The sequence below is a fragment of the Mobula hypostoma genome, chromosome 3 (genome assembly GCF_963921235.1).
Source record: "Mobula hypostoma chromosome 3, sMobHyp1.1, whole genome shotgun sequence".
Lineage (NCBI taxonomy): Eukaryota > Metazoa > Chordata > Chondrichthyes > Myliobatiformes > Myliobatidae > Mobula > Mobula hypostoma.
In genome coordinates, this window is record NC_086099.1 from 42,394,496 (window position 1) to 42,421,227 (window position 26,732).

The following is a 26,732-nucleotide window of genomic DNA, read 5'->3' on the forward strand; positions in this document are numbered from 1 at the left end:
GCCCTCTAAGATTTGGATACCAATAAATTTACCTCTGATAAAAGCACTGGAATTCTACCAGTTTTTCTCACGTCGAAATGGGAAGAATACTTTAAGGACACTTCTATCTGCTCCATGTACAAGTTCACTCCTCCTTAGACTATGAATAAGCTTTGTGATGTGATGTCACTAAAAGTATGTCATTTCAGCTAATTGTAGTTAATTATTGTGCTCTTTGATTTTTTTCTCTCTTCCAGGGTGATTCAGGCGGCCCTTTGATATGCCACAACACGTTTAGAGGGATTGTGTCCTATGGAGAGAAATGTGCAGATCCCAAGAAACCTGGGATTTACACTTTACTGACAAAGAAATACCTTGATTGGATTCAGAATACGATTGGTGTGCAAGTTTATAATGTGACCGCTGAAGAGCTGTATTGAGTAATCAGCATCCTGCTTCATCCTGCTTCATTCTGCTTTACTTACAGTGATGCTCAATTAATTGGCTAGGAGGACTGTCTTGCTTCCATCAGATTTTTAGTACATTTTATAACACCTTACAATAAAAAAAAACTGTCATTGAAAAAATCCTGACTTGAGAAATTCCCTGTTCTCTGATGAAAGGTTTATGAGATGAGACAGTGACTTCTTTAATTTAAGGAAGAGGATAGACTAGCTTTATGGAACTTAAGTTTGGAGATGTAGACAGTAGAGACATTTAGAATCTAGGTCAAAATATCAAGCAAACTTTTAACTGGTGAACTGAAGGTTCAAAACTTAGAAATCAGATAATAGGTACACAAGATTGCAGATGCAGAGGAGATGAAGAAACTGAGAAAAGGGAATGGTATTTTTACAGGAGACAGGGTGGGAAGAGGTCTAGTCAAGATAACTGTGAGAGCCAGTAGGCTTATAAAAAATATCCATTGCAGAAACAGCTCCTTAGTGTCTATCACTGCAAACATAATTACAAGGTCCTCCTCAATTATATTCTCCCAATGACAAAATGTGCCTCCTCAAATAGCAATTACATTTCACACAGCATAACATGATCTTCACCACATATAACACAAAGTACAAGCAATAGCACCAGACATGCTAACCATATTTATTCATTTGGTTCTGTCAACCAAAAGCAAATATCTTTCTCAAATTTCCCCTGCCTTCAGATATTAATCTCCATTCAACTTCTGCTATTTGATAGCACACAAAATGCACTTCTAAGAAACAATTCCATACAGACTGAATCCTAATGCAGACTGCTTTCAACTAAGGGTCAGATCAAGTTTGAGATCTTTACAGCAAGATTTGAATCCAAATAAATTAAGATTTCTTGTTTCCTCTCTGCCAAACTTTTTTCAGTCCAAGTGGACAATTCCGTGATCAGGTGAATCTTGGAATATCTGTGACAAAAGTATCCATATGTTCTTCACTTGTTTTGCTTGATATTGTGTGGATGAGTCTATTTGTCAGGAAATTTGTTTATAAGAGCATAAGACATAGAAGCAGAATAAGGATATTCACCCCATCAAGTCTGCTCTGCCATTCCATCATGACTGATTAATTACCCCTCTCAACCCCATTCAGAGCTTTCAAAGGTACTTTTAATGTCAGAGAAATGTCTACAATATACATTCTGAAATTCTTATTCTTCGCAAACATCCACAAACACAGAGGAGCGCCCCAAATAATAAATGACAGTTAAATGTTAGAACCCCAAAGTCCCCCCAGCTCCTCTCTCCCACGCATAAGCAGCAGCAGAGCAATGACACCCCTTTCCTCCACCAGCAAAAAACCATCGACACCCCCCACCAAGCCCTCAAGCGTGCAGCAAAGCATCAATAAAGATACAGACTTGCAGTACCCCAAAGACTACTTGTTCACCTGGTAATTTGACACCACAGGCTCTCTCTCTCCCTAATAAGAGAAAAAAAGTTGTCCCCATTTTACAGCGAGAGGGGAAACATAACAAACAACTCACTGATTTACGATGTTAAAAGTCTGTTGCGTTGCTTCTTCCGAGCTCTGTGCCCAAAGAACTCGGGTCTCTGAACACACAGCCAGCAGCCAGCTTGCTGCTTTCGATCTTCCGTCTCCCACGACACAGTAGTTTCCTGCGGTGGCACCAATCTCAAGTCTGCCCGCCTACAGAGCCATCCAAATCCCAAAACCCTGAAGGCGTGCTAGTCTTCTGGGCCACATCATTGGCATATTGAATAGCGGCCAGTTGTGAGACCCCGAGAGCGGGTTCTATTCCCGCAAATAACCGAAGTCAGTGTGTAACTCCAGGTCAGGGTTTTCAAAGGAAACCTGAAAGGGAAAAATAGAGATACTAAAGATAGAAACAGAGCCGTTTCCGAAGATGCAAGCAAAGGAATTGCCGTTAGATGCCATCGTTCTCCTAAGCTTTTCCTGCTTTCCCATTCTCTTGCATTCTTCCTATAGCCTTTGACACCCTTACTCATCAAGACCTATCAATCTCTGCTTTAAATATACCCAAAAACTTGGCCTCCATAGCCATCTGTGCCAATGGCTTCCACAGATTCATCACTCTCTGGCTACAGAAATTCCTCCTCATCTTTTCCAAAGGGACATCCCTCTATTCTGAGGCTGTACACTCTGGTGCTAGACATCCCCACTATAGGAAACATACTCTCCACATCCGCTCTATCCTGGCCTATCAATATTCGATAGGTTTCAATGAGATCCCGCCTCATTCTCCTAAACTCCACTGAGTACATGCCCAGAGCCATAATGTACTCTTCATATAGAACATAGAATAGTACAGCACAGTACAGGCCCTATGGCCCACATTGTTGTGCCGACCCTCAAACCCTGCCTCCCATATAACCCCCCACCTTAAATTCCTCCATATACCTGTCTAGTAGTCTGCCTCCACCACCAACTCAGGCAGTGCATGCCACGCACCAACCACTCTCTGAGTAAAAAACCTTCCTCTAATATCCCCCTTGAACTTCCCACCCCTTACCTTAAAACCATGTCCCCTTGTATTGAGCAGTGGTGCCCTGGGGAAGAGGTGCTGGCTATCCACTCTGTCCATTCCTCTTAATATCTTGTACACCTCTATAATGTCTCCTCTCATCCTCCTTCTCTCCAAAGAGTAAAGCCCTAGCTCCCTTAATCTTTGATCATAATCCATACTCTCTAAATCAGGCAGAATCCTGGTAAATCTCCTCTGTACCCTTTCCAATGCTTCCACATCCTCCCTATAGTGAGGCGACCAGAACTGGACACAGTACTCCAAGTGTGGCTTAACCAGAGTTTTATAGAGCTGCATCATTACCTCGTGACTCTTAAACTCTATCCCTCGACTTATGAAAGCTAACACCCCTTAAGCTTTCTTAACTACCCTATCTACCTGTGACGCAACTTTCAGGGATCTATGGACATGCACACCCAGATCCCTCTGCTCCTCCACACTACCAAATATCCTGCCATTTACTTTGTACTCTGCCTTGGAGTTTGTCCTTCCAAAGTGTACCACCTCACACTTCTCCAGGTTGAACTCCATCTGCCACTTCTCAGCCCACTTCTGCAACCTATCAATGTCTCCCTGCAATCTTTGACGATCCTCTACACTATCTACAACACCTCCAACCTTTGTGTCATCTGCAAACTTGCCAACCCACCCTTCAACCCCCACATCCAGGTCGTTAGTAAAAATCACGAAAAGAAGAGGTCCCAGAACCGATCCTCCAATCTGAATGTATTCCCTCCTCAAAGAACTCTATCAGGCTTGTTAGACACGATCTGCCCCTCACAAAGCCATGCTGACTGTCCCTGATCAAACCATGATTCTCCAAATGCCCAGAGATCCTACCTCTAAGAATCTTTTCCAACAGCTTTCCTACCACAGACATAAGGCTCACTGGTCTATAATTACCCAGACTATACCTACTACCATTTTTGAACAAGGGTACAACATTTGCCTCCCTCCAGTCCTCCGGTACCATTCGCGTAGACAACGAGGACATAAAGATCCTAGCCAGAGGCTCAGCAATCTCTTCCCTCGTCTTATGGAGCAGCCTGGGGAATATTCCGTCAGGACCCGGGGACTTATCCGTCCTAATGTATTTTAACAACTCCAACACCTCCTCTCCCTTAATATCAACATGCTCCAGAACATCAACCTCACTCATATTGTCCTCACCGTCATCAAGTTCCCTCTCATTGGTGAATACCAAAGAGAAGTATTCATTGAGGACCTCGCTCACTTCCACAACCTCCAGGCACATCTTCCCACCTTTATCTCTAATTGGTCCTACCTTTATTCCTGTCATCCTTTTGTTCTTCACATAATTGAAGAATGCCTTGAAGTTTTCCTTTACCTTACTCGTCAAGGCCTTCTCATGCCCCCTTCTTGCTCTCCTCAGCCCCTTCTTAAACTCCTTTCTTGTTACCCTATATTCCTCAATAGATCCATCTGATTCCTGCTTCCTAAACCTCATGTATGCTGCCTTCATCCACCTGACTAGATTTTCCACCTCACTTGTCATCCATGGTTCCTTCAGCCTACCATTCTTTATCTTCCTCACTGGGTCAAATTTATCCCTAACATCCTGCAAGAGATCCCTAAACATCGACCACATGTCCATAGTACATTTCCCTGCAAAAACATCATCCTAATTCACACCCGCAAGTTCTAGCCTTAGACCCTCATAATTTGCCCTTCCCCAAATAAAATTTTCCTGTCCTCTCTGATTCTATCCTTTTCCATGATAATGCTAGAGGCCAGGGAGTGGTAGTCACTGTCCCCCAGATGCTCACCCACTGCTAGATCGGTGACGTGACCCGGTTCCTTACCTAACACTAGATCTAGTATGGCATTCCCCCTAGTCAGCCTGTCAACATACTGTGATAGGAATCCGTCCTAGACACACTGAACAAACTCTGCCCCATCCAAACCCTAGGAACTAATCAGGTGCCAATCAATATTGGGGAAGTTAAAGTCACCCATGATAACAACCCTGTTATTTTTGCACCTTTCCAAAATCTGCCTACCAATCTGCTCCTTGGTATCTCTGCTGCTACCAGGGGGCCTATAGAATACTCCCAGTAGAGTAACTACTCCCTTCCTATCCCTGACTTCCACCCATACTGACTCAAAAGAGGATCCTGCTGCATTACCCACCCTTTCTGTAGCTGTAATGGTATCCCTGACCAGTAATACCACCCTTCCTCCCCTTCCCCCCCCCCATCCCTTTCAAAGCACTGAAATCCAGGAATATTGAGAATCCATTCCTGCCCTGGTGCCAGCCAAGTCTCTGTAATTGCCACTGCATCATAATTCCATGTATGTGTCCAAGCTCTCAGTTCATCACCTTTGTTCCTGATGCTTTTGCATTGAGGTACTCACACTTTAGCCCTTCTACCTTTACACCCTTTATTCCGCTTCTCTTTCCTCAAAACCTCTCTATATGTTAGATCCGGCTTTACTCCATGCACTTCTTTCACTGCTCTATCACTCCGGATCCCATCCCCCTTGCAAATTAGTTTAAACCCTCCCGACCCATGCTAGCAAACCTACCTGCAAGGATATTGCTTGCCCTCGAGTTCAGGTGCAACCCATCCAGTCTGTACACGTCCCACCTTCCCCCTTTTTAACTCTTTCATTACTGGAATCATTCTCAGCAATCTCCTCTGGACCGTCTCCAATGCCAGCACATCTTTTCTTAAATAAGGGCCAAAAACTGCTCACAACATTTCAAGTGCAGTCTGACCAATGCCTTATGAAGCTTCAGTATTACATTCTTCCTTTCATATTCTAGACCTCGCAAAAGTAATGCTAACATTGCATTGCACTACCTGACCCCCAACTATCTTCATTTTGTCTGCAAACTTAGCCGCAAAGTCATCAATTCCATCATCCAAATTATTGACATATAATGTGGAAGAAAAGCGATCCCAAATCCACCTGCTGTGGAACACCACGAATCACTGGCAGCCAACCAGAAAATCACTCATTGATTCTTACTCTTTGTCTCCCGCCAGTCAACCAATTTTCTATCCATGCTAGTATCTCTCCTGCAATATCATGGAGTCTTATCTTGTTTAGCAGCCTCATGTGCAACACTTTGTCAAAGGCCTTCTGAAAATACAAGTAAGCAGCATCACCTGATTCCCCTTTGTCTATCCTGCCTATTTTATCATGTGCCTCCAAGTACCCTGAAACCTCACCCTTAATAATGGACTTCAACATATTCCCAACCATGCAAGAAAGGCTAACTGGCCTATAATGTTCTTTTCTTTTGCCTTCCTCCTTGCTTAAAGAGTGGAGTGAATGACGTGTAATTTTCCAGCCCTCTGGAACCTTTTCAGAATCTAGTGATTCTTGAAAGATCATTGCTAATGCCTCCTCAATCTCCTCAGCTACATCTTTCAGAACTCTGAGGTGACTTGAGGCCATCAGACATAGGAGCAGAATTACGCCAATCAGCCCATCGAATCTGCTCTGCCATTCCATCATGACTGATCTCGGATCCCACTCAACCCCATACACCTGCCTTCTCGTCATATTCTTTGATGCCCTAACCAATCAGGAAACTATCAACTTCTGCCTTAAATGTACCCATAGACTCGGTCTCCACTGCAATCTGTGGCAGAACATTCCACAGATTCACTATTCTCTGGCTAAATAAATTCCTCCTTAGATCTAAAATGTCACCCCTCAATTCTGAGGCTGTGCCTTCTAGTTCTGGATATCCCCACCATAGGGAACATCCTCTCCACATCCACCTTACCTAGTCATTTCAACATTTGGTAGGTCCCCCATGCATTCTTCTAAATTCCAGTGAGTAAAGGCCCAAAGCTGCCAAATGCTCCTCATATGCTATCTCCTTCCACCTTGGGCCACGTATCAATCACCCCTTGTATGTCACTATGTACGACTCTGAAATTTTTGTGTTGGCATTCATAGCAAAATACAAAGAAACACTATAGAATCAATGAAAATAAAAGTATACAACAAAGATGGACAAACAACCAATGTGCTAAAGACAACACATTGTACAAATACAAAAAGAACAATAAAATAACAATAATAAATAAACAAGCAATAAATATCAAGAACAGGAGTTGTAGAGTCTTTAAAGTGAGTGCATGGCTTGTGAAATCGCTCCAGTGTTGGGGGTGAGTGAAGTTATCCCCTCTAGTTCAAGAGATTGATGGTTGAGGGAAATAACTGTTCTTGAATCTGGTGGTGTGGGATCAGAGGCTCCTGTACCTCCTTCCTGATGGCAGCAGCAAGAAGCGAGCATGGCCTGGATGGTGGGGGTCGTTGATGATTGTTAAAATTTTGTGCAGCAGTGTTCCCAGGATGTGCTCAGTGGTGGTGGGATGCTTTACCTGTGATGGACTAGGCTCTATCCATTACTTTTTGTAGGTTTTTCCATGGGCATTGGTGTTTGTATTTATGATGCAACCAGACAGTACACTCTCCACCGCGCATTTATCAAAGTTTCTCAAGGTTTTAGATGACATGCCAAATCTTGACAAAGTTCTAATAGAGGCGCTGCCAGACTTTCTTTGTAATGGCAGTTCCATGCTGGACCCGGGGCAGATCCTCTGAAATGATAGTGCCAAAATGTTTAAATATGTGAATAATCCTTCTTTAGCTGAACACAATGTTGATTCAAACTCAGTGGGAAATTCCGCTTGTGGCAGACGGAGCAGAGGTAATCAAAAAACTGGTCCCCCTATTTACGTCAGGTCTCACCAATGTAGAGGAGACCACATTAGGAAAACTGGATATAATTGGCAACCCTCACCTAGAAGGACTGTGGAGGTGAGGGAGGAGGTAATAGAGCAAGTGTAGTAATTCTGTCATTTGCAGAGATATGTACCAGGAGGGAGATTAGTGGGGAACAAATGAAAAAGGGAATCATGGAGGGAGCAATTCCTGCAGAAATCAGAGAGTGGAAAGGAGGTAAACAAGTGGCAGGATCCCATTGAAGATGGTGGAGTTTGCAGTGAATGATGTGTTGGATGCAGAGGCTCATGGGGTGGGTGGTAAGTGAGGTCAAGAGGAACTCTATTTCTGTTAAGATGACGCATTAGGAGCAGTGAATACAATAGACGACCCCGGAAGCAGGAAATATTACTGTTTCCGCTCAACGTATGATAGCCTTTTCAACTTTACTAGCTAGGAGAGTCATTTTATTGAAGTGGAAGGATTCTAATCCACCTATGGTCTTTTATTGGCTCTCCTCCATTATGTCCTGTTTAAATTTAGAGAAAATAAGAAGTCGGACATTTGATACATCCTTTAAATTTGTGCAAATTTGTCGACCTTTTATCCAATGTTTTCGTTTAATTTGATTTATTACTCTTCCAATTTTTTTTTCTCTAAGTTTTAGATTTGATCAGAAAGTCTTTCTTTTTTTTTGGTCATATCCTCAAAATGGACTGCCCAGTCCCTTTTTTTCAGTGTAGTGGTTTTTTTTCCCCCTTTTCATTTAAAACTCAATGTTTTTTCTTTCCTCTTCATGAACTGATAAGAGGAGAATTGCTGTTTTCTTTTTTTATTATTATATATTTGATACTAGCTTAACAATATGTATGATTTTGATCATGTCTATCTTAATCTCAGTCTGTATTGTTATTGATTTATATATTTGAGATAATTCTCCTCTTGTTTGTATTTATGTTCTTTTTAAATCAATAAAAAGATTAATAAAGAAAAGACAACCCCAACAGATTCGTAGGTGAAGTGATGCCTCACCTGGAGCGACTGCTTGGAGCCCTGAATGGAGGTAAGGGAAGAACCAAATGGGCAAGTGTAGCATTTCTGTTGTTTGTAGGGACATGTGCCTGTAGGCAGATTAGTGGAGTGGGACAAATGGACAAGGGAATCATGGAAGGAGCAAACCCTGCTGAAAGCAGAGTTGGGGGAAGTAATGAGATGTTTGGTGGTAAGATCCCATTGAAGATGGCAGAGGGTGCAGAGAATGAAGTGGTGAATGTGGAGGCTCATAGGGTGGTAGCAGAATCCCCATTCCCTTTCCAATATGTCAGTCCACAACGAGGCCACTCTGAGGGTGGAGGAGCAACTCCTCATCTTCCGTTTAGGTTGCCTCCAACCTGATGGCATAAATATCAATTTCTCCTTCTGGTAATTTTTGTCCTTTCCCCTTTCTCTCTTCCTCTATTCCTCACTCTGGTTTCTTACCTATTCTCCTCACCTGCCTATCACCTCCCACTGGTGTCACTCCTTCTTCCCTTTCTCCCATAGTCCACTCTCCTCTCCTATCCTATCAGATTCCTTCTTCTCCATCCCTTTACCTTTCCCACCCACCTGGCTTCACCTATCCCCTTTTAGCTAGTCCTCCTTCCCCTCTTCCCCACCTTTCCTTTCATGTCCTGAAGTAGAGTTTCAGCTTGAAATATCAACTGTTTATTCATTTCTATTCCACGTTCTGTCATGGAAGAAATTATAATATGGAAAGATTCAAGAATGAGCTTCAAAGTTCCTTGACAAAATGCAGTATTACTTGTTATTCCAAAGAATCTCTGGCCTATGGCAACTTAGATGGATAGAATCACAGAGTACTCCAGCACATAAATAGGCCCTTTGGCCCATTTAATCCAAGCTGTGCCAGTTCCATCTACATGCACATGGACCACAGCACTCCATACAACTTCCATCCATGTATCTATCCAAAGGTCGCTTAAATACTACACTTGATCGCACATCTACCATTTGCACTCGTTCTACACTCATACCACCCTCTGAGTAAAAAATTTCCCCCTCAGATTCCCCTTAAATATCTCTCCTTATTAAACCTTTGACCTCTAGTTCTAGTCTCACCCATCCTCAAAGGAAAAAGCCTGTATGCATTGGTTGGTTGGCATCTGTCCGTCTCAAAGGACAATGGATGACGATCATCATCATCACAAGCCTGGGCGGAAGGTCTGGAGCTCCTGAGATGCCCAGACGTCAAGATCCCCCTCTTGGCCTAACCAGTGTAGTTCAAAGGAAAGCTTGTGAAGCAATACATTTGGCACCAGATTGGCTGCAGGAGCTGCCAAAAGGATGTTCAATGATATCCAGCTGCCTTAGGCTGTCTGTGTTTACTCCTGTAACCTTCGACTCTCCCGAGGTTGCCCACAAAGCAGTGGGTCTATTTACCCATAGCTGGACATTTGGTTCATGAGCACTGGGACATGTCCACACACCAGTGGGCATATGTGCTATGTGTGCAGGGGCCAGACCTCCTCTCCATCTTCTGTAGTTCATCCCGAGTCCAAAATGAGTTCAGTTTCCATGTGTCATCAGCGAAGCGGCACTATATGAGGCTTGCTGTTGGAGAGACTATGTACTGGTAGAGAGAGACTTACACATTCAGCTCTCCTTTTTGCAAGACTGCTAGCCAGCAGTGGAAGCTAAAAATGAAAGCAGCAGGCACTACCATTACACTACCACACAAGATGCATCACATCCACCTGTGGGCATTAACTCTGTCTTTACTCCTCATAATTTTGCATACCTCTATCTCAGTGGTTCTCAACCTTTTCTATGCCATGGACCCCTACCATTAACCAAGGGGTCTGTAGATCCCAGGTTGGGAACCACTGCTCTGTTTGATCTCCCATTGTTCTTACCTAACACTAGACCATTGCACTGCAAGTCCCACCCTATTCAACCATTCTAACTCAGATCCTCATGTCCCACCAACATGTAAATTTTCTTTGTACTTCTGATTCTTGCTGTTATCTTTCCTGTAGGTAGGTGACTGGAATTGCACACAATACTCCAAATGCAACCTCATCAACATCTTAACAACATAACATCCCAACAGCTGTATTCCCAGGTCCCTTTGTTCTACCATACACCTCCGAGCCCTACGGTTCACTGTGCAAGTCTTATCCTGGTTTGCCCTTCCAAAGTACAACTCCTCACACTTAACTGCATTGAATTCCATCTGTTTTTTTCTCCCCAGCCAATTAAAATAATGATGCAAGCATTGAGCCTTCCTCACTGTCCACTATACCCCCAATCTTGGTATTATCCACAAATTTGCTGATTCAGTTGAGAATCAGAATCAGGTTTAATATCACCAGCCTATGTCATGAAATTTGTTAACTTTGCTACGGCAGTACAATGCAATACATGATAAATATGGAAAAAAACTGAATTACAGTTAAGTATATATATATGTACACATATTAAATAGTTAACTTAAGATAAGCAGTGCAAAAACAGAAATTTTAAAAAAGTAGTGAGGTACTGTTCATGGGTTCAATATCCATTTAGAAATTGGATGGCCGATTGGAAGAAGCTGTTCCTGAATTACTGAGTCTGTGCCTTTAGGCTTCTGTCCCTCCTTCCTGATGAGAAGAGGGCATGTCCTGGGTGTGGGGGTCCTTGATGATGGACGCCACTTTCTGAGGCACCGCTCCTTGAAGATGTCTTTGATACTATGGAGCCATGATGATGCTGAGTAATTTTATAACTCTGCAGTTTACTACAATCCTGTGCAGTACCCCCCACCCACACACCAATACCAGATGGTGATGCTGCCAGTCAGAACGCACTCCACAGTACATCTGTAGACATTTGAGTGTTTTAGGTAACAAACCTAATCTCCTCAAACTCCTGGTATTGGTTTTGCATTCATCACATCCAGCATGCACAAGTGATGGTAGAAAGATGCCCTGTAAACCATCCAATTCTCTTAGCTTTACTATTGTTCCATCTCTGCATAATATTTCACAGCTAAAAATCAGTTAGATCAAGGGCAGATTTCTATTTGTGTGGATGTTAGAAGTGGAAAATCCAATGTTTAACGAACTACACTATTTATCATTAAAACTGGAAATATGCAAATCAGGTTTCAATATAACAAAATCTGAACTCTACTGCTTAGTCTTAAATAAGGTGATCTTCAGCGTGCTGGTAGAATAAACAAATTAGGGTGATTCCCATATGTATACTACACAAGAATCACCATTTCTGAATGTGACCAGCTAATTGGAAACAATTTGTAATCAGAGGGTAATGTATCTCCAGAATTCTCTAGACCAAGACATTCAATGAACTTGAGCGTATTCAAAACGGAAATTGACAGTTTTCAGAATAGAAAGGGGTTGAAAGAATAGTGCAGGGGTTTAAGGAAAATGGGGGAGTGGGGTGGAAGACCAACTATGATTCAGCAAATGGTGGAGTGGGTTCAAAAATTCACATGGTTCACTTCTGCACCTACAACAAATGCTTCTATTATTAGATTAACTGCATTTGTGCTTAGATTACTGCATATGAAACATGAATACATTTTCTTGTGAATAGCTTATAGTTTATGGGTTTTGTTTAGGCTTGGAGGAGATTACCACACAGGAAATATGAGCATGTAGTTACGAAAAGTTTGAGTACTATGATGGAAATACTAGAACATCATTACACTTGTGAAGCACATTGTGGAAAGCCTGTTTCTTAGCCAGACGTTATAAGGCTTAGATGTGTAGACCAGTTGGTGGTACTCGTGGGTTTCAACATTAAAGATACATATATCTATAGATGAATTCACAAAACCACTTGCTATTAAGGAACGTGTGATAATTTAACCAAAGTATATTTCACACGATGAAAAACTCTGCAAATTGATCTGTTGAGGTTTTACAACTAAAACGATGACTCATCTTTCTTGTTCATCTGCAAACAGACCACCAGTATACTTAGTCGGTTTTTTTTTGTTTCTTTTAAAAGTTTCTGGCATTTAAGTTATTGTAGTCATTAAAAGTATGTTGCTTTCACTGAGTAGTTGCTGCCTGCTGAACAAAGTCAATCATTAACTGGAGTTAGCATGTTGTTTCAACTCAGATTAAACAGGATTTGGTTTGATTGCTCAGGAGCCAATTGTTGACAAATTGCAGGGAAATCTGGGTGGAAAACTGAAAGAGGAACTGAATCATCCCTGGCAGATTCCAGTTATGCACAAAATGGTGATGAATTTCACAAACACTTCAAAATGTAGCAACGTGCTATAAAATACTTTATACATCTGCTCATGATGCTCTGCCCAACTATATGAATAAAGATGTTCAGATCAAAAACTGAGTTTTTTCCCATTAAAATCACTGTTCAATCATGAAAATTTCCCACTCTTCTTCAGACCCTGCTACATGGTCCTCAGCCTCTGCATCTCCTTGCAGCTCATCTTCTGGTACCAGGGGATACCTGTACTGCATGACAATGAAGTCTTCACATCTGCATGGTGTGTACCTCCAGGCCAATACATGCAAGGAGTCTTGGAGAGAACCTTGCTAATTTTCACTACTGTCCTAGCATTCTATGGCTCTCATTGTGTTCCCTTTCAACTGCATAGGTAGAAAGTATGTTGCTGTGAGGAACCACAGACTCAGAATTAAGTACTTCCCCACTGAATCTGTACTCTGGACAATACCAAATTTGTGTGGAGTCCATTGGGGTGAACAAGTCATGTATTCTTCTTGGAAACATAGCATTCTCCTGTGACTGTCTGGGTTTCCACCAGGTGCTCCAGTCTCCTCCCAAAATCCAAAGGTATACTAGTTACTAGGTTAATTGGTTATTGTAAATTGTCCTGTGATTAGACTAGGGACAAATAAGTTGGTTACTGGTCAGCATGGCTCTTTGGGCCGAAAAGGGCCTGTTCCATGCTGTATCTCAAAATAAGTATATAAATAGCGTTGCCAAAGTTTTTCCCGTAGTATTTCACAAACACTCAACGTGTTACATAGCATGGAAAAAGGCATTTCAGCTCAAGTCTTCCATGCTGACCAAGTTGCTAGCTCAAGGTAGCCCACTGGCCTGTGTTTGGCCCATATCATCAAGGCGAAACTCATCTATGCATCTGTGCACATGCTCCTTAAATAGTATTATCCTGCCTCTACTACTTCCTCTGAAAGCATGTTCCATATACTCACCAGCTTCTGTGGTGGGTATACTGTATAGCTACATAGCTTAATGAATACTGTCTTGGAAATTTTGAGCCTGCAAATATATTGTTCATTAGAGAGATGCAGGTAGGTTAAGGTGTTCCTGTAAACTGAGATGAGTACATTACAGGTGACTAGGTCTTTGCCTCCTGCCTCAATATCCATGATACACATTAAGTGGCCAATCGTGGCTATAACAAAGCTTCAGTTAATGAGTACAGTGATGTGACAATGAATGATTAAATCAGAAAAGCCATAAACTTACACTAGAGTGGACCTATTCCAAGATGGTCATATTTTGTAGCTTTGATCTTCAATTAATATCGGTGACCTTGCATTTCAGCAATTGTTAAATCATGACTACATTAAACGTGCATCTGTCACCAGGACAGTACCAGACCCACCATCATGGATCATAACTAAAGTCTTCTTTTGCTAAGATAATTTATTCTGAATTAACTTGGAACCAAATCAGGGACTGCCAACTTTTCCTACTCCCAAGCCATTCAAATTCTGGACATCTACACTTCAGGGTGACAGGCTTCCGATAGGTGCCTTCTTGGTACCACCTGTAACTGGGACAGGATTCACAAATATCTAATGTACAGTGGTGAATTCAGCTCCACTTCTCCATTACCTCTGTCAATCCTAAACTTCCCCTGTGGTCTAATATCCCAATTTGGATAAATCAAAGATTCCTCAGTAGAGCAGAATCTATCGTCTTTATCAAAAACATATCCCCCATGATTCAGCTCTAACTCCATCCTCAAGCCCTATCTCAGCACACTATCCAACTCAAAAGCTTAATTTGAGGTCAGATATAATTCCAAGATCCAAGCTGTCTGGTACAACATGAAATGATGTAATGGAGGAAGCTGTAAGCAATGCAGAGGTTATCATCATAATAAAGGAAATGGCTTAATTCTTTATAATATTGAACTGGGAGAGACCATAGATCAGATGTGAGCAGGTATGTAAGGCATATAGAGTGTGGGTAGATCTTGGTTTTGTTCAGAGACAATTCAGAGCAGTAGCAGCTAGAAAACCTGATTGAAGAGATTCCAATATGGAATTGTAGGCAAGATAGGCACAATCTGGGAAAACACTAAAACAATCAGGGGGGGAGGAGAGAGAAGGGGAGGGAGAGAGAGGGGGAGGGGGGGAGAGAGGGGGAGAGAGAGGGGGAGAGAGGGGGGAGAGAGGGGGGAGAGAGAGGGGGAGAGAGAGAGAGAGAGAGAAAGAGGGATATCAAAGACTGAAATCCTTAACCAGCTGCATTGCCCACAGCAAGTTGATCTAGATCAGGGGTTCCCAACCAAGGGTCCACAGACCCCTTGCTTAATGGTATTGGTCCATGGCATAAAAAGGGTTGGGAATCCCTGATCTAGTGTGAAAAATGTAAAGACCTTTATCTACTGGATATTAGATTTAAGGGTCCATATTTTAACCATTCTGTCCTTTCCTATTTTCATAATTTCCTCCAGCACTAAAATCATAAGACTATAACACATAGGAGCAGAGGTGGGCCATTTGGCCCATCAAGTCTGCTGCACCATTGGTTGATTTATGAAATTGCTCAACCCCACTCTCCTGCCTTCTCCCCGTAACCTTTGATGTTCAAACTCAAAGAACCTGTCAACTTCCACTTTAAATATATTCAATGAACTGGCCTCCATAGCAGTCTGTGGCAATTAATTTCACAGATTTACCACCCTCCAACTGAAGAAATTTTTCCTTATCTTTGTTCTAAAACAGAGGTTCCCAACATTTTTTATGCCAAGGACTCCTACCATTAAACAAGGTGTCCGTGGACCCCAAGATGGGAACCCCTGTTCTAAAGGGACATCCTACTGCAGTTGTACAAGGCCTTGGTGAGACCACATCTAGAGTATTGCGTGCAGTTTTGGTCCCCTAATCTGAGGAAAGACATTCTTGCCATAGAGGGAGTACAAAGAAGGTTCACTAGATTGATTCCTGGGATGGCAGGACTTTCATATGATGAAAGACTGGATCAGCTAGACTTATACTCTCTGGAATTTAGAAGATTGAGGGGGGATCTGATTGAAATGTATAAAATTCTAAAGGGATTGTCAGGCCAGATGTAGGAAGATTGTTCCCGATGTTGGGGAAGTCCAGAACGAGGGGTCACAGTTTGAGGATAAAGGGGAAGCTTTTTAGGACCGAGATGAGGAAAAACTTCTTCACACAGAGAGTGGTGAATCTGTGGAATTCTCTGCCACAGGAAACAGTTGAGGCCAGTTCATTGGCTATATTTAAGAGGGAGTTAGATATGGCCCTTGTGGCTAAAGGGATCAGGGGGTATGGAGAGAAGGCAGGTACAGGGTTCTGAGTTGGATGATCAGCCATGATCATACTGAATTCCACTTCATTTAATTCCTGGGATGTCCGGACTGTCTTACGCAGAGAGGTTAGAGAGACTGGGCTTGTACACGCTGGAATTAAGGAGATTGAGGGGGGATCTGATTGAGACATATAAGATTATTAAGGGATTGGAGAAGGTAGAGGCAGGAAATATGTTCCAGATGCTGGGAGAGTCCAGTACCAGAGGGCATGGTTTAAGAATAAGGGGTATGTCATTTAGGACAGAGTTGAGGAGGAATTTCTTCTCCCAGAGAGTTGTGGAGGTGTGGAACACGCTGCTTCAGAAGGCAGTGGAGGCCAATTCTCTGGATGCTTTCAAGAAGGAGCTACATAGGTATCTTATGGATAGGGGAATCAAGGGTTATGGGGACAAGGCAAGAACCGGATATTGATGGTAGATGATCAGCCATGATCTCAGAATGGCGGTGCAGGCTCGAAGGGCCGAATGGTCTACTTCTGCACCTATTGTCTATTGTCTATTGAATGGCGGTGCAGGCTCGAAGGGCTGAATGGCCTATTCCTGCACCTATTTTCTATGTTTCTGTGTTTCTATTCTGAGGCTGTGCCCTCTGGACCTAGACTCCCCCACTGTAGGAAACATCCTAACCACATCCACCAGGTCTTTCAATATTTGATATGTTTCAATGAGATTCCCCTTCATTTTTCTAAACTCAAGTATAGGCCCACAGTCATCAAACGCTCCTTATACATTAACCCTTTCATTCCCAGGATCATTATAAAACCTTTTGACATCTTCCCACTCAATCAGTTCTGGGATCTTTATCTATAGTTGTTTCAGTCTGCTACTGACAGCTGACCTTCAGCTGCTAAGGCCATGGTTCTGCAATTCACTCCCTAAGCCTCTCCATTTCTGTACTCTTCTTTCTCAGTTGTAGATGGCGCAGTGACACATCTATTAGAGTTGTTACCTCACAGTTCCAGTAACCCAGCTTTGATCCTGGTTTCTGGTGCTGTCCATGTGGAGAAGCGCATTCTTCCTTAGATTGCATGGGATTCCTCTGACCCCTCCAGTTTCATCCCACGTCTCAATGGTGTGCAAGCTGATAGGTTAATTGGCTACTAAAAATTGTTCCTCGTGTGATTGTGGAATCTTTAGGAAGTAGATGGGAAGGTGGGGGAAAATACAATGTGTTAAAGTAGGATTAGTGCAAAATCACATTCTGGTGTGTTAACACAGACTCAGTGGGCTGAAGGACTATGCTTCATCTTTCTAATGATGCAATGAATTATTAACATTCTTCTTAACAGCCATCACTTTGATCATAAAAACATTAGAAAAGGAAACAGGTGTTAGATGCATGGGCTTTAAGCTTACACACTCATTCAATAAGACCATAGCTGAGCCTGAATCTCAACCCTGCTATTGTTTTATCCTTCAATTTACTGTAGCCTTGCAGTCTCTGTCTTGAATTTAAGCGATGACTGAGTCTACACAACATCCTGCATAAAGTTTTGATTATTTACCCTAGCGTCCCCCAGAAGTTGCACATAGCTCAGTGTTGTCTACTAATGCTCTGTGAAGTGCCTTACTATATTGAATGTACTACAGCATATAGATTCAAGCCCTTGCTGTTTTGTTGGTGTGTATTCTTTCATCTTGTGCACCATGATGCAAAATTCAATTCTAATTGACCACATAATCTGTTTAAATAAATGTTCCACCTGATCAGTATGTCTTCCATAAATCCCACTGTCATGAATGGCGGTTTGCATAATATACTTTTTTTTAACAATAATACATTTTCTATTATCATATTCACTAACTGCTTGATCTTCTACAATGAATATTATAAACCCACAAATCAGATAACGTGCATTATAAAGTCACTGTCCCTTCCATAAAACTATCTGTTGTCTGTTCTTTGACAGTTAGGCAATTCCACAAACACACAGTTTCATCGGCTGCTGCTGAAAACACCACATTGCAATCAGGACTCGATGCCATATGCAGAACTCTCCCTCTGTGACCTGCAAAGGAAGAACATGACATTAAAAGGTTTTTATTTGAGGATGAATGTGAGAGATCAAGCAAAATATGGCACATGATGTGCCATATTATGATGTGCATATTAGCCTCCATTTACCAGCATTCTTAAGAACAAACAACAGAAAGTTCTAGAGATACGCTAAAAACACTGGTGTTTCGTGATATATCTGAATGGAAGATCATATATTAGACAAATATTAAAAAGCAAAAGAAACTAAAACTACTAGAAATCTAAAATAAAAACAGAAAATACTGGAAATACTCAGGTCATCTGTGGTGAAAGAAACAGTACATACGGCATGTTGAGTCATTCATTAGAAACAAAAAATTAGAAATCAAACATTTTGTAAGTTGCAAGAAAGGCATGATGTGGAGAGCACCAAGGAAATGTTTCTAATATGGACAAAGTAACACAGTGATAATGGTGTCAGCTATGAGGGGATAGTAAAATCTTGTTAACTGCATCTGAGTCCAGATAAAGGGTCTTAACCCAAAATGTCAGCTGTCTGCTTCCCTGTATAGATGCTGCCTGAAACACTGAGTTACTCCAGCTTTTTGTGTGTTGTTATCTGCATTTCTTTTCATTGCCTGTATGGTAGTGTAGAGGACAGCATAGTAGAGTAATGATTCATGCAATGCTTTATAGTATCAGCTATAAGACTGGGATTCAATTTATGTTGCAGTCTTTAAGCAGTTTATACATTCTCTCCATGACCATGTGTGTTTTCTCCAAGTGCTCCAGTCTGCTCAAAAGAAGTTTAGGGCTAGTGAGCTCTGGACATACTATGTTGCATATAGGCTACCCAGCACAATCCTCCCTGTTATGATTTGATGACAAGATGCATTTCACTATAAGTTTTGATGTACACATAACAAATAGAGCTAATCTGTCACCTTTAATTTACTTCATCCTACCCACACATTGATCTTACTATAAAACCCACCGATAAGGGGGGTGCTGTTGTAGTCTGGCGTACTGGCCTCTACCATGCACAGCGACACTCGCAGACACCTCCTCTTATTTACCCCTCGATCGTGACCCCACTAAGGAGCACCAGGCCATTGTCTCCCACACCATCACTGACTTCATCCGCTCAGGGGATCTCCCATCCACTGCGACCAACCTTATAGTTTCCACACCCCGCACATCCCGTTTCTACCTCCTACCCAAGATCCACAAACCTGCCTGTCCTGGTAGACCCATTGTCTCAGCTTGCTTCTGCCCCACCAAACTCATTTATAGACAATAGGTGCAGGAGTAGGCCATTCGGCCCTCCAAGCCAGCACCGCCATTCACTGTGATCATGGCTGATCATCCACAATCAGTATCCAGGTCCTGCCTTATCCCCATACCCTTTGATTCCGCTATCTTTAAGAGCTCTATCCATCTCTTTCTTGAAAGCATCCAGAGACTTGGCCTCCACAGCCTTCTGGGGCAGAGCATTCCATATATCCACCACTCTCTGGGTGAAAAAGTTTTTCCTCAACTCCATTCTAAATGGTCTACCCCTTATCCTTAAACTGTGGTTCTGGACTCACCCATCAGCAGGAACATGCTTCCTGCCTCCAGCGTGTCCAATCCCTTAATAATCTTATATGTTTCAATAAGATCCCCTCTTAGCCTTCTAAATTCCAGAGTATACAAGCCCAGTCGCTCCAATCTTTCGACATATGACAGTCCCACCATCCCAGGAATTAACCTTGTGAACCTACGCTGCACTCCCTCCATAGCAAGAATGTCCTTCCTCAAATTTGGAGACCAAAACTGCACACAGTACTCCAGGTGTGGTCTCACCAGGGCCCTGTACAACTGCAGAAGGACCTCTTTGCTCTTATACTCAATTCCCCTTGTTATGAAGGCCAGCATACCATTAGCTTTCTTCACAGCCTGCTGTACTTGCATGCTTACTTTCAGTGACTGATGTACAAGAACACCTATATCTCGTTGTACTTCCCCTTTTCCTAACTTGACTCCATTTAGATAATAATCTGCCTTCCTGTTCTTACCATCAAAGTGGATAACCTCACATTTATCCACATTAAACTGCATCTGCCATGCATCTGCCCACTCACCCAGCCTGTCCAAGTCACCATGCATTCTCATAACATCCTCCTCACATTTCACACTGTCACCCAGCTTTGTGTCATTGGCAAATTTGCTAATGTTACTTTTATTTCCCTCATCTAAATCATTAATATATGTTGTAAACAGCTGCGGTCCCAGCACTGAACCCTGTGGTACCCCACTGGTCACCGCCTGCCATTCCGAAAGGGACCCGTTAATCGCTACTCTTTGCTTTCTGTCAGCCAGCCAATTTTCAATCCATGTCAGTACTCTGCCCCCAATACCATGTGCCCTAATTTTGCCCACTAATCTCCTATGTGGGACTTTATCAAAGGCTTTCTGAAAGCCCAGGTACACTACATCCACTGGCTCTCCCTTGTCCATTTTCATAGTTACATCCTCAAAAAATTCTAGAAGATTAGTCAAGCACGATTTCCCCTTCGTAAATCCATGCTGACTCAGACCGATCCTGTTACTGCTATCCAGATGTGCTGTAATTTCATCTTTTATAATTGACTCCAGCATCTTTCCCACCACCGGCGCCAGGCTAACTGGTCTATAATTCCCTGTTTTCTCTCTTCCTCCCTTCTTGAAGACAGGGACAACATTAGCCACCCTCCAATCCACAGGAACTGATCCTGAATCTACAGAACATTGGAAAATGATTACCAATGCGTCCACAATTTCTAAAGCCACCTCCTTAAGTACCCTGGGATGCAGACCATCAGGACCCGGGGACTTATCAGCCTTCAGACCCAACAGTCTATCCAACACCATTTCCTGCCTAATATAAATTTCCTTCAATTTATCCATTACCCTAGGTCCTTTAGCCACTATTATATCTGGGAGATTGTTTGTGTCTTCCCTAGTGAAGACAGATCCAAAGTACCTGTTCAACTCGTCTGCCATTTCCTTGTTCACTATAATAAATTCACCCGTTTCTGTCTTCAAGAGCCCAATTTTGGTCTTAACTATTCTGCATAACTCGATACTGTTTTATCCCCCTTTGTTCAATCCCTTCCTACCCATGTTCATGACACCTCTCACGCTCTGAAATTTTTCGATGATTTTAAGTTCCCTGGCCCCCACCGCTTTATTTTCACCATGGATGTCCGGTCCCTATATACTTCCATCCCCCATCGGTAAGGTCTCAAAGCTCTCTGCTTCTTTTTGGATTCCAGACCTAACCAGTTCCCCTCTACCACCACTCTGCTCCGTCTAGCGGAATTAGTCCTTACTCTTAATAATTTCTCCTTTACCTCCTCCCACTTCCTCCAAACTAAAGGTGTAGCCATGGGCACCCATATGGGTCCTAGCTATGCCTGCCTTTTTGTTGGCTTTGTGGAACAATCTATGTTCCAAACCTATTCTGGTATCTGTCCCTCACTTTTCCTTCACTACATCGATGACTGCATTGGCGCTACTTCCTGCACGCATGCTGAGCTCGTTGACTTCATTAACTTTGCCTCCAACTTTCACCCTGCCCTCAAGTTTATCTGGTCCATTTCCGACACCTCCCTCTCCTTTCTAGATCTTTCTGCCTCTATCTCTGGAGACAGCTTATCTACTGATGTCTACTATAAGCCTACTGATTCTCACAGCTATCTGGACTATTCCTCTTCTCACCCTGTCTCTTGCAAAAATGCCATCCCCTTCTCGCAATTCCTCCGTCTCCACCGCATCTGTCCTCAGGATGAGGCTTTTCATTCCAGGACGAGGGAGATGTCCTCCTTTTTTAAAGAAAGGGGCCTCTCTTCCTTCACCATCAACTCTGCTCTCAAACACATCTCTCCCACTTCACGCGCATCTGCTCTCACTCCATCCTTCCCCCCACCCCACTAGGAATAGGGTTCCCCTTGTCCTCACCTACCACCCCACCAGCCTCCAGGTCCAACATATAATTCTCTGTAACTTCCGCCACCTCCAACGGGATCCCACCATTAAACATATCCTTCCCTACCCCGACTCTCTGCTTTCCACTGGGATCGCTCCCTAAGCGACTTCCTTGTCCATTCGTCCCCCCCATCCCTCCCCACCGATCTCCCTCTTGGCACTTATCCTTGTAAGCGGAACAAGTGCTAAACATGCCCTTACACTTCCTCCCTCACTACCATTCAGGGCCCCAGACAGTCCTTCCAGGTGAGACGACACTTCACCTGTGAGTCGGCTGGGGTGATATACTGCATCCGGTGCTCCCAATGTGGCCTTCTATATATTGGCAAGACCCTATGCAAACTGGGAGATCATTTTGCTGAACACCTACGCTCTGTCCGCCAGAGAAAGCAGGATCTCCCAGTGGCCTCACATTTTAATTCCACGTCCCATTCCCATTCTGATATGTCTATCCACGGCCTGCTCTACTGTAAAGATGAAGCCACACTCAGGTTGGAGGAACAACACCTTATATTCCGTCTGGGTGGCCTCCAACCTGATGGCATGAACATTGACTTCTCAAACTTCCGCTAATGCCCCACCTCCCCCTCGTACCCCATCCGTTATGTATTTATATACAGACATTCTTTTTCTCTCTCTCCTTTTTCTCCCTCTGTCCCCCTCACTATACCCCTTGCCCAACCTCTGGTTTTTCCCCGCTCCCCCTTTTCTTTCTCCCTAGGCCTCCTGTCCCATGATCCGCTCATATCCCTTTTGCCAATCAACTGTCCAGCTCTTGGCTCCATCCCTCCCCCTCCTGTCTTCTCCTATCATTTTGGATCTCCCCCTCCCCCTCCCACTTTCAAATCTCTTACTAACTCTTCCTTCAATTAGTCCTGACGAAGGGTCTCGGCCCGAAACGTCGACAGTACCTCTTCCTAGAGATACTGCCTGGCCTGCTGCGTTCACCAGCAACTTTTATGTGTGTTCATTGATCTTTCCGATAGCTGAGGTACAATAGAGGATATTGACACTGCTGCACAGGCTTAGCGCAACAATATCTACTACAGATAAAAGACCACAGACTTCAAAGCAGAAAGAGCAATTAAAATATGTGCTGTGGGTTTCCTAAAACCTTCAAATGTTCTTTTTTTATTACCTCTTATCCAACTGAGACAGCCATTTTCTTAGATCACTTCTTGGCAATAAAGCAATAGTCAGGATCTTTGAGTTTTTCTTAAACATTCACATTCTATCTAGTAGAGGTATTAATTGTCCTAGCTGTGTTAATAATAAGTTATATTATATCAAATAAATTTACCCTTGTCAGTCCTGATGATAACCCATGAAATATTAATGTGGCGTATATTAAGAGCGTTGCATGAATAGTATAGAAGGTTGGCCATTAGCAGTTGCAAATTGCCAAGACATTAGACAAGGGGTGTAAAGGCAAAATATAGCCCAACAGAAAAAACAGGGAATAGCCAATCATTATTTTTGTTAGCTAAGGAATTCTCTTCCATACTTATTCCATAATGATCTTGTGTTTGGAGCATTTCTCAGTAATTCAGTCACACATTGAACAAATCACCTTTATTTTTATATTTTTGATTGCCTTAATGAGTTTTCTGTTTGATTTTCACACAGGTTCCGTGCATCCTTTGTGCCAACCAGTCTATCAGTCTGCACTGAGTTCTTGTGTTCTGAGTATTCACATCAACAAAGGGTCATATATTCAATCCATATAAAGGAAATTCTGATACGTATTGCATTTTCGGCTGACACGACCTCGTTCTGGGAAATATGGTTATGCAAGGGACAATGCTTCTGGGACATTAAAATTTATTTTGATTCTCTCTACAAGGATCACCTCCCGTGCCTTTCTTTGGATCACCTGTAAACCTATCCTCCAGATTATGCAAAAGAGGAAGAGAAATTGTTGAAGTCCATTATGTTGGACAAGTTCACTGATTAACAAATTAAGATTTGTTGGTGAAGAAAACAAAAACAAGTTCCAAAATGGTTATTAACTCCACATCAAACAAGTTAACACCAATCACAAGACTGAGAAGCCCACTTATCCCCCTCCTGGCAATTATCCCTACAAGTGTGACAAGTACTACACCTGTCCCTCCACCACCCCTTCACCACCATTCATGGCTCTAAACAGTCCTACCAGGTGAGGCAACACTTCACCTGTGAGTCTGTCGGGGTCATCTATTACATCTGGTGCTCCCTCTATGGCTTCCACTACATCAGTGAGACCCAATACACGAGGGCAGCTTTGTCAAGCACCTTTGTTCTGTCTGCCACAAAAGGCAGGATCTCTGAGTGCTACCCATTTCAATTTGACTTCACAATCCCATTTTGATCTGGCTGTCCCTGGCCTCTACTGCCATGATGAGGTCAAACTCAGGCTGGAGAAGCGACACCTCATATTCCGCCTGTGTAACCTCCAACCTGATAACATTAATTTCTCCAACTTCAGGTAATTTCTCCCCCTCTTCCAGCTCTCTTTTTCCATACTTTCACCCTTTTTCATCTCCTCTGCTGCCCATCACGTCCCTCTAGTTCCCCTCTTCATTCCATTTCTTCCATGGCCCACTGTCCTTTGCTATTAGATTCCTTCTTCTTCAGCCCTTTACCACTTCCACTTATGCCCTACCACCCCCTTACTTCATTCACCTCCCTCATCTACCCACCTTCCCCTTACCTTGTCTCATCTATGACCAGCCAGCTTGTAATCCTTCCTCTCCGCCCCTCCCCCCAAACTTATATTCTGGCTTCTGTCTCCTTCCATTTCAGTCCTGATGAAGGGTCTCGAACTGAAATGTTGACTGTTTATTCCCCTCCATAGGTGTTGCCTGACCTGCTGAGTTCCTCCAGCATTTTGTATATGTTACTGAAGATTTCCAGCATCTGCAGAACTGAGATTTTTAGAAACTATTGGTTTCAACTGATGGCATGAAATTTGTGATCAACACTTGATCTCGAAACTGTTCTCACTTTAATATCTCATCCCAAAATATTCTACTTCCGATGACAATCTAAATCAGGGGTTCCCAACCTTTTCTATTCCATGAACCCCTACCGCTAACCAAGGGGGCAGTGGACCCCAAGTTGGGAACTCCTGATCTATTAGCAAAAAAAAACTGTAGCTACAAGGAAACCTAAAATAAAACAGAAAATAATGAAAATACTCAAGTGATTAGATAGCACAAATGGATAGATAAACATAATTAAGATTTTAGCTTCTTTCTATAGATACTTTCCAACCGGCTGAATAATTTCAGCATTTTCAATTTTACTGAAAATATGGAAATGTTGCAACTTCTTTGATACTATTCTGCAGCAACAAACCAGATGATGAGCTTAATCCATACACAAAGGCATGCATATCAAAAGACACTGCCCTCATTTTCCATGAAATATCAACACAAAAAAAAGAAATATGGAGTTCTAACCTTAAGTGAATAAATTATGCATCTCAAATAGGTATAAACTAGGGAAGTAATCAACATACAAAAAAACCTTGTATAGATTGCTAATTTTTTTTATCTATAAATCTTGCAAAAATATTTGTCAAAATTTCACTCATTTCTTTAAAAATACTTCTTACGGCGATGTTCCTTTGTCGACACCTGTCATTCACTTCAGCTACCTCATGATTCACCATGAATCACAAGCTCCACCTTTCATGGAAGCTGGCTAACGCTATTCCATTGTTTAAGAAGGGCAGCAAGGACAAGCCAGGGAACTACAGATTGATCAGCCTGACATCATTGGTGGGGTTCTTACTGGATGGCATTCTGAGGGAGAAGATCTTTTAGCACTTGAGTAGATGGAGTCTGATTAGGAGCAGTCAACATGGGTTTGTGCATGAGAAGCTGTGTTCGATAAACCTTTCAGAGTTCTTTGAAGAGATAAACAAAAAGCTCTTTGAGGATAGGGCAATGGATCTTATCTATTTGAACTTCAGCAAGGGCATAGACAAGGCCCCATGTGGCAGCCTGGAAGATTAGGCCCTATGGAATCCAGAGAGAGCTAGTTCAGCAGATTCAAAATTGTCAGAGGAAGGAAGCACAGGGTGGTGGTTGAAGGCTGTTCTTGGAATGGAAAATGGTGATTAGTGTTGTGCCACAGGGGCCAGTGTTAGGACCCCTGATATTCATTATTCATATAAATGATTTGGATGTGAATGCAAAAGAGTCAATCAGCAAATTTGTAGATGACACTAAATTAAGTGTTGTTGATAGTGAAGGTTATCATGGATAACAGGGGAATCTTGATCAGTTAAGGAAGTGAATCAAGGAGTAGCAAATGGATTACAATCCAGTTAAGTATAAGGTGATGCATTTTGGAAAGTCAAACCAACATATGATTTATACTATGAATGGTAGTGTACTAGGGGGTGTATGGAACAAGAGAATCTAGGAGGACAAATGCATGGTTCTTTGTAAGTGGTGTCACAGGCAGACAGGGTGTTGAAAAATGC

The 26,732-nt window shown here is 42.6% G+C and overlaps 2 protein-coding genes across 2 annotated transcripts in view; one reads left to right on the forward strand and one right to left on the reverse strand.

Moving 5' to 3' along the window:
* LOC134343337 (granzyme K-like) overlaps positions 1 to 1,242 on the forward strand; it is a 42,453-nt gene extending 41,211 nt beyond the window's left edge. The window contains exon 10 of the mRNA XM_063042021.1: positions 237 to 1,242. Coding sequence (XP_062898091.1) covers positions 237 to 419 — 183 coding nt within the window. The 3' untranslated portion in view covers positions 420 to 1,242. The remainder of the gene's footprint in view (positions 1 to 236) is intronic.
* A 16,887-nt stretch (positions 1,243 to 18,129) lies between these two features.
* LOC134343338 (cell division cycle protein 20 homolog) overlaps positions 18,130 to 26,732 on the reverse strand; it is a 50,247-nt gene continuing 41,644 nt past the window's right edge. The window contains exon 9 of the mRNA XM_063042023.1: positions 18,130 to 18,281. Within this exon, the coding sequence (XP_062898093.1) occupies positions 18,130 to 18,281 (152 nt within the window). The remainder of the gene's footprint in view (positions 18,282 to 26,732) is intronic.